Consider the following 7,494-nt stretch of genomic DNA (forward strand, 5'->3'; position numbering starts at 1 on the left):
TATAAATTACTGGACTTGAAAAAAAGCAAAACAGCAAAAAAATTAAAATATATATTATATAGCGCCAATAGGTTAGTTTATAATAGCTAGATGTATAAATATGACCTCAATATATAAACAGTAACTCACTTACGCGTACATCGCCGAATATCGCACCCTTTGAATTGAAAATCTGCACAAAGTTATAGGGAGAAGACAACTCTTTATAGAAATTTTTTAGAGTAAATTACACTCCCTTCCCCTCAAAGATGATTGAATTACACTCCCCTCCCCCCTTATGTTAAAAGATACACTCACCTCCCTTGAAAAGTAAAATTTATACTCTCATCCCTTATAAGATGCTTGAATTACAACCCCCTCCCTTAATAATTAAACGTGCACTACACTTTAATCTATTTTAATATAAATAAATATTTTTATTATATACATTAATTTTGAATAACCATTTAAGAAAAATTAATTCATTTCTTGATAATTTAAATGTCAATGATAATTAAATTTAAATATTTTGCTATTGATTTTATAATTTATGGTATAAAATTAACTTTTAAATAACCATGTTTTATTGTGTTTAGTAATTTTTCACATATTTTAATTTTATTTTGGGTTGTTCATATTTTATAACATAGTTTAAAACTACATGTTAATGAAATTATGAATAAAAAATAGCGAAAAAATATGTATTCAAATTTTTATTATATTAAAATAGAATCGCAGTACTATTTTTTTCGAATTGTGTTAGATTATTATTTTTTTTGCTAGATTATTAGAAATAAAAAAAAAATATTGAGGGAGTAAAGTGTAGATTTTAACATAAAAGGGGAGGGGAATGTAATTCAAGCTTCTCTCAGGGGAGGAGAGTGAAAAAATTTCTAATATGTTTTGAATAAGAGGGGAGGGGAGTGTGTATTTTAACATAAGAGGGGAGGGGAGTGTAATTCAAGCATCTTTAAGGAGAGGTGAGTGTAATTTACTCAAGTTTTTAATGTAAATGACAATTGTAAATCAATTGGTATTAATTCCTATTAATTGCAGCAATTAATACCCTTAACCGCGTATTGCTTTGTAAATACTCACAACGTTAATTCATGGACATTCTCGCTAGCACCGCGCATTGAGTTATAGAAAGTTTTTAATGTAAATTGCCCTTGTAAATCAAACGGTAGTAATTCTATTAATTGCATCAATTAAAGGCATTAACCGCGTATTGCTTTGTAAAGTCATAAGAAATAATTCATGGAAATTTTCACTTGTACCGCATATGGCTTTATAGAAAGTTTTTAATGTAAATGATCACTGTAAATCAATTGGTAGTAATTCCTATTAATTGCAGCAATTAAAAGTTTTAACCGCGTATTGCTTTGTAAAGTCATAAGAAAACGGTTAGGAGGATTCTATAAATTTCTTGTGACATTATATGAAAAAAACTATACATTTAAAACGTAGTAGACAGTTATATGTTCGTGGGAAAGAAATACTACAGAAATCATCTTTGAAACCTGCAGCATGTTGACAAAGGTATCTGTAGTAATGCTACACCCCACCTGAGAGAGGATATATGCAAAACGATTAATTTTCATATAGTTGTGATTGCGCAAAAGTGACTGAAATGTTTAAAAATATTAGACTTGATATAATTCGGCCATCAGGATGCTAAAAAAGGCATAAGATCAATTAGTCTGCTTATAAATTTCTCACCAAATTATTGGCATCACTACCCAGCGCAGTCAACTCTAATTCCTTATCAACACCATCATCATCAGTTGAATCCTGTTAAAAAGACAGTTTCTTCCGTGTCAAAATTCTAAAATATAACGGCATGCACAAGAATCCATACCTATATGATAGTACAAAAAAATATAAACAAAAAAAAAACCTTGAGATTGTATTTCTTGATGAATTCATTGATGACTTCAACATCATCAGTAGCCCTTTTGACACCATAGTTCCTCCACTTCCTATTGATATTACCATCACTAACCTCCATCTTAAAGAGCATTTTTTTGTCCATAAAAAAGTTGAAATCAATAGGATAACCAATTGACTTGTTCTCAGGCTGCACCAAGCAAATGGGAGTTTGTAGTGATTAGTGTTGACTTGAATCTGCATATAAAATATAAAACTAAGAATAAGAAAGCAACCTTGTTAATTTCTGCAATCAAGTCTTGGACATTCCTTCCTATGAACTGGGTGACAATACGATCAAAGAGAACAAATGTTGTCGAGCCAGAATCATCCATGACAATGACATGCAGCTTGAACCTACAATGGATTGATTAATGATATCAGTTATAATCCAATTTAATTATTTGCATTGATATGTTTCATATAAAAAGCGGCATATTTACCTCGGAACAGCGCTTTTGCATTCCTTGCATCATTTGCAAGATAGTTTTCCATCAACCACGGTAACCAACAATGAATACATCAATGGCAGCGATCATATAATTGATTAGGAGGGAAAAAAGGGGGTGATTAGGGCACTAATTGACATTAACTACGATTTTATTTGCTAAATGAATACATACGATATGATTCCCTAAATAGAAAAGTTTACTAATCGTTGAGAGTTATGGTGATTTGATTGGCATTAACTACGATTTTAATGGACATTATGACGCATCTGTATGAGATAGGAAATGAGTAGTTACGATTTTATTTGCATTATTTGCATTGATTAATGAATACATCAATGGCTGCGATCATATAATTGATTAGGAGGGAAAAAAGGGGGTGATTAGGGCACTAATTGGCATTAACTACGATTTTATTTGCTAAATGAATATATACGATATGATTCCCTAAATAGAAAAGTTTACTAATCGTTGGGAGTCATGGTGATTTGATTAGCATTAACTACGATTTTAATGGACATTATGACACATTTGTATGAGATAGGAAATGAGTAGTTACGATTTTACTCACTAAATGAATACATACGATATGATTCCCTAAATAGAAAAGTTTACTAATCGTTGGGAGTTATGGTGATTTGATTGGCATTAACTACGATTTTAATGGACATTATGACGCATCTGTATGAGATAGGAAATGAGTAGTTTAAAACATATCATTTGAATCAACGGCTGAGATTAGATTAGCAAGGAATTCACATAAACGGCTAAGATCATTTAATTGCTTAGGAGGGAAAAAGAGGGGGTGATTAGGGCAAATATGATAGTTTGGCAACTCTAGCTTTTATAATAAAGGATAGGGTGAATTAGGGCAAACATGGTAGCCAAGCAAGTCTAGCTTTTATTTTTCGTGACCAATTGATATAAGTTCATTTTAATGGATGTTTATGATTTTTTTGATTAACAATTAGTGTAGGGGATTGTTGAATGAATTGATTAGCATTTAATACGTCTTTAATTGCATTAACGAAGTTATATGAGGAAACATTTTTAGAGTTTGAATCAATGAGTGTGATCAAATGTGAAAATAGAGTTTGAACGGTGAGATTAGAGTAGCAATTAATACTTGTTTAGGAGGGAAAAATGCTAGGCATTAGGGCAAAATATGGTGAATTAGGGCAAACATTGTAGTCAAACAACTCTAGCTTTTATAATAAAGGATGCAATAAGATAAATGACAAAATTTTAAAATGCATGTGATATGGTAAACGATAAAATAAAAATGCATGATAAAATAAAAAAATGCATGAATAAAAGAAAAAGAAAATAAATAAAAGGGAAATAAAAGAGACTGGGGATTCAAAATGGGCCGTTGATTTGATCAACGGCCCTGATCAAATCAAGGGGCAGATGCTGCAGGCTGTTAGATTGAAATCAAAAGGGCTAGGAAGGCGAGGGTTCATGCTAGAGCATACACCCCGCCACACTGGATTCCAGGGATATAAATATCCCTCCTCGTACAGCTTTTCCTCATTTTCATTGTTGTTTCTCTCTCATCTTCTTTCTCGTTTTCTACTTCTTCTTTCTCCTTCTTATCTTCTTTTTTGGTTCTTTTCAAAACAACCTACAAAATAAATAATAAAAAAAAGGGTGACCTTGAACAAAAGAAGGTTTATACCTTTGGTTTAGAGATCAGACCGGTTTGTGTGGCTGTTGGTTCCGATCTGTTGCTGTGTGTATTTGCTCGATAAACACTGGTGAAAATTGTGCGGGTTTGCAGGTTTATTGTGGATGAAATTGTGTCTGTGAGATTGTGTTGATTTTGCAGGTTAATTGTGCTGTGATCAATTGGGTTTTTTCTGGTGAATTTTGTGTGTGAATTGGCTTTGAAAACTTTGTGATTCTGGATTTTCTTTTCAGGTTTGATTGTTGAAAATTGGTCCCCTTGCTTCTGAGAATCCTTGTTCTTTTTATGGCCAAATCAAGTTTTAAGAAAGGAAATTGATTAATGAAAAATTAAGGGAAATGAATGGTGGTTTAATGGACAAGGACGCGTTTGTGTTGAGAAAGGAAGGAAACAGTGGACTTGAGACTGATTGCCTGTGATTGAGGCGTAGGAAAGGAACGAAGAAAATGAAATGGACCCTGGACAAAATATTTTGGACTTATTGACACTTTGTTTTTTTTTTGGACACTAATTAAAATGAAAAATAATATAAAATAAACCTAATAAGAAATAAAATAAAATCAATTTAAAATAAAGCAAAGTAAAACAAAATTAAAAGATGAAAAATAAAAGGTAAGATAAAACTAAAAGACTAATAAAAAAGAAAGGTGAGAAGAGGGCCCAATATTGGACCAAAAAATGAGGTATTTTAAAGTACCACTTTGCCGAATTCTTTCACTGAAAAGACAGAGAATATTCCGGGTAAGAGGACATGTGTCAGTGGGACCTTAGGTCAAAAATTGGGGTATGACAGGGAAGACATTGGTATCGTTGAGGCTTTCAATAATGCAAATCTCAGAATCGCCAAAAAGCATGTACCTGACTTCAGGTAAATAAATAGGCTATATACCATATAATCATCATATTGTCATGTCAATGCACTTTATGAGAGCATCTTGGTCATGGTTTCAATGGATATTAATTTCAGTTTCTATGATCGTTCATCTCCAGTTTACACTCAACCGCGATATTTGCCTTCGTCGAAGATGCTTGATGTTGATATCACTGATAGTGTTATCGGGGAAGGATGTGCGATTAAGGTAAATTATTTTCGAATCTGTTCGAAGAATGTGAGATTTATACTTTTCTTGACAAAGATGTCAAATATGATTAAGTGGATTTAATCGTGAGAAACTTTAATTTTTTCGGTTTCCTAGAATTGCAAAATCTTCCATTTAGTGGTCGGGCTGCGGTCTAGCGTTACGTTCAGAAAAACGGAAAAATTCAGCAAATTACATTCAGGAGCTGAAAGAAAGGAACTACATGAAAAACTTGATAAATGGTTTATGATACTTGATTTCTGTGGATTTGGTAAAGTCCCTTAAAGCGCATTTATAAAGAATGCAAATTTTTGTTGGATATTTCTTCAGTTGGTACCTCATCTAACTTTTTCTTACCACTTTAGGTTTAGGATCCATATGAGCCTTAATCTGTCATACTGCATTGGTTTCTTGGACCATGTCAGTACTTGCCGAGGCAATCCTTAGTCCTTTTTGGTCTATAAAAATTAGAACTTATTAAACCATCTTTCACATACATGTACTGTTAGCTAGGTCATTTATGGTCATGCTTGTGGTTGTGCTAACATATATCATGCTTACATATCAAACCATTATATTTACATATGTAAAGTTTGGTATTTGGTGCAGAAAATTCAGGTTTACACTTCTTTGACTTCTTTGCCAATTCAATCCTTATAAAGGTTCTCTTTCTATTCAGAAGGGAAAACCATATGCATTTTCTCCTGGAAGACCAGAGTTCTTGATAAATTACAAATCAAGCTTGGAGTTCTTGGCTTATCTAAAAGGTAGTAGTCATATCTCCATTTAGTTAATCTCACTTTTCACCTTGATAAACAGAAATAAAGAAGAAAATGTGGCCTTAATGTGTCAAACAAATTTGTTAATTTAACAGTGTATTTTCTAGATTTATCGATACATATCTAAGAGTATATATTCACTAATATATGTCATTTAATTCCATGCAAGACTACTGTACGTCCAGATCTGCTGTTGCTAAATTTCGATCTGAAGCAATCTATACCGAGTTCATGAAGCAATGGAATTGGAAACTTAGAGAGTATTTTGCTTTGAGGTGATTCTTATCTTTAAGATGGTCATAACTTTATAAGAATACCTGAATTATTAGTGATATGGATCTCATATCTTCAATTGCCTCAGGTTTCAGGAAATAGCAGGGTCTTTAGATTCTATGTTGACAACTTCCAGTCATGTCCCCGTTCAAAATTTAGATCATGGCAAAGTAAAAAATATGGACTTAAGGCTAAAATCAAATGTAGCTTTGTTGGAGAGTTTGAGATTGCGCTGGAGAGAATAAAATGGTTGTGTCGTAACTTGCTGGCAGGACTGGTCTTTGTTTTCAACAACAACTTGGAGAGCTAGGAAGTAATTAAGACTAATTTTCAAGCAAGAAGAAGAACGCTATATTAGAAAGAAGAAAAATATGATATGAAGTGAAGAAATGATGGGTAGAGTTTTGAGGGTTTTAATTTTTCTTTTTGTTTTTCTTTGTTTGAAGAAAGAGTTTACGAATATGGTAATGAGTATTCATTTCATCATTGTCAATTTAGAGATACTTTTATTTTCCTGCTTGACTGCTACTCATTTTGCTCTTCATGAACTCCTATACTCTAGCCTGTATGGTACTTGAATGTATAATACTTTGGACTTACCCTTAACTCTAATCCAAAACTACTTGGAAATGTTGTTTCTTTGGTTCATTTTGTGTCATGCGAATGTAATTGTAATTTGCACATCATTGGTTCCTTCTTCGGTTCCAATTAGTTTAATCTTAATTATTATGTTGTTTTCCCGATCTCATGAACAAAATATATACTACTTTCATGAATCAAGACCTGGTAAAGCTTTGATAAATATTTCTAATGTTTGTGCAATATTCCTTAATTTGCTCATTTTTCCTTTGAAACAATTTTTTACAAAATACGTTTTACAACCCGTGCGAAGCACGGGTTTGTAACTAGTTTGATTGAAAATTGCTATTCATGTTTTAACAATTTTTCTTAGTTGATGTAACATTATGGGACCGGAAGAAGTAACTCAACATCCATATTATATTGTGGTTAGTCCACGTCCATGACCATCATGGTGTTTATAAATAAAATTCAACGTGCAGATGATAATAATACAAAAAAGTACAGACAAGATGACACGGTGGCACGTGAACCCAATGGGATTTTCACGTGAAAGTGGGAGACTCCTCTCTCATTTTTATTCCTAAAATTGATGACACACGAGGGAGTGTGCGTGGCCTTGTTGCCCCAATACTTGAATTGAATTGGAGGGTCCTCTAAGCAATCCTACAAAAGCCACCATGTGGCTCTTACTTCACCAAAAAACTTGGATTCCATAGTGGGGTTTTCTTTGAATATGACTC

The 7,494-nt window shown here is 32.7% G+C and overlaps 1 protein-coding gene and 1 long non-coding RNA gene across 3 annotated transcripts; one reads left to right on the forward strand and one right to left on the reverse strand.

Moving 5' to 3' along the window:
* Window positions 1-1,296: 1,296 nt before the first annotated feature.
* Window positions 1,297-3,576, reverse strand: LOC146911202 (uncharacterized). The gene is made up of 5 exons (XM_085722560.1): window positions 2,349-3,576; window positions 2,142-2,262; window positions 1,877-2,056; window positions 1,699-1,770; window positions 1,297-1,544 (listed from the first exon to the last, which is right to left on the reverse strand). The coding sequence occupies exons 2-5, from the start codon at window positions 2,238-2,240 to the stop codon at window positions 1,428-1,430; spliced, it is 468 nt and encodes a 155-aa protein (XP_085578686.1). The 5' UTR covers window positions 2,241-2,262; window positions 2,349-3,576; the 3' UTR covers window positions 1,297-1,427.
* A 1,261-nt stretch (window positions 3,577-4,837) lies between these two features.
* On the forward strand, window positions 4,838-6,343 carry LOC146911203 (uncharacterized). 2 transcript variants are annotated; one of them, XR_015020341.1, is made up of 5 exons: window positions 4,838-4,909; window positions 5,032-5,120; window positions 5,730-5,887; window positions 6,069-6,174; window positions 6,261-6,343. It is a non-coding gene; the product is annotated as an uncharacterized LOC146911203 (long non-coding RNA). The 2 variants fall into 2 exon arrangements; XR_015020342.1 differs by having other exon boundaries at window positions 4,862-4,909; window positions 5,009-5,120.
* Window positions 6,344-7,494: the final 1,151 nt, after the last annotated feature.

Source organism: Medicago sativa, chromosome 7, assembly GCF_051527215.1.
Source record: "Medicago sativa cultivar Bolivia chromosome 7, Bolivia_mono, whole genome shotgun sequence".
Lineage (NCBI taxonomy): Eukaryota > Viridiplantae > Streptophyta > Magnoliopsida > Fabales > Fabaceae > Medicago > Medicago sativa.

Bases quoted from the DNA above. Each gene is read 5' to 3' on its own strand.
- LOC146911202 (XM_085722560.1), bottom strand. From the start codon at position 2,240: ATGGATGATTCTGGCTCGACAACATTTGTTCTCTTTGATCGTATTGTC. The intron at 2,057-2,141 runs GTTGCTTTCTTA...TGCTTGGTGCAG, and splicing joins TGATTGCAGAAATTAACAAG to CCTGAGAACAAGTCAATTGG. The intron at 1,771-1,876 runs GTTTTTTTTTTG...TCTTTTTAACAG, and splicing joins TCAAGAAATACAATCTCAAG to GATTCAACTGATGATGATGG.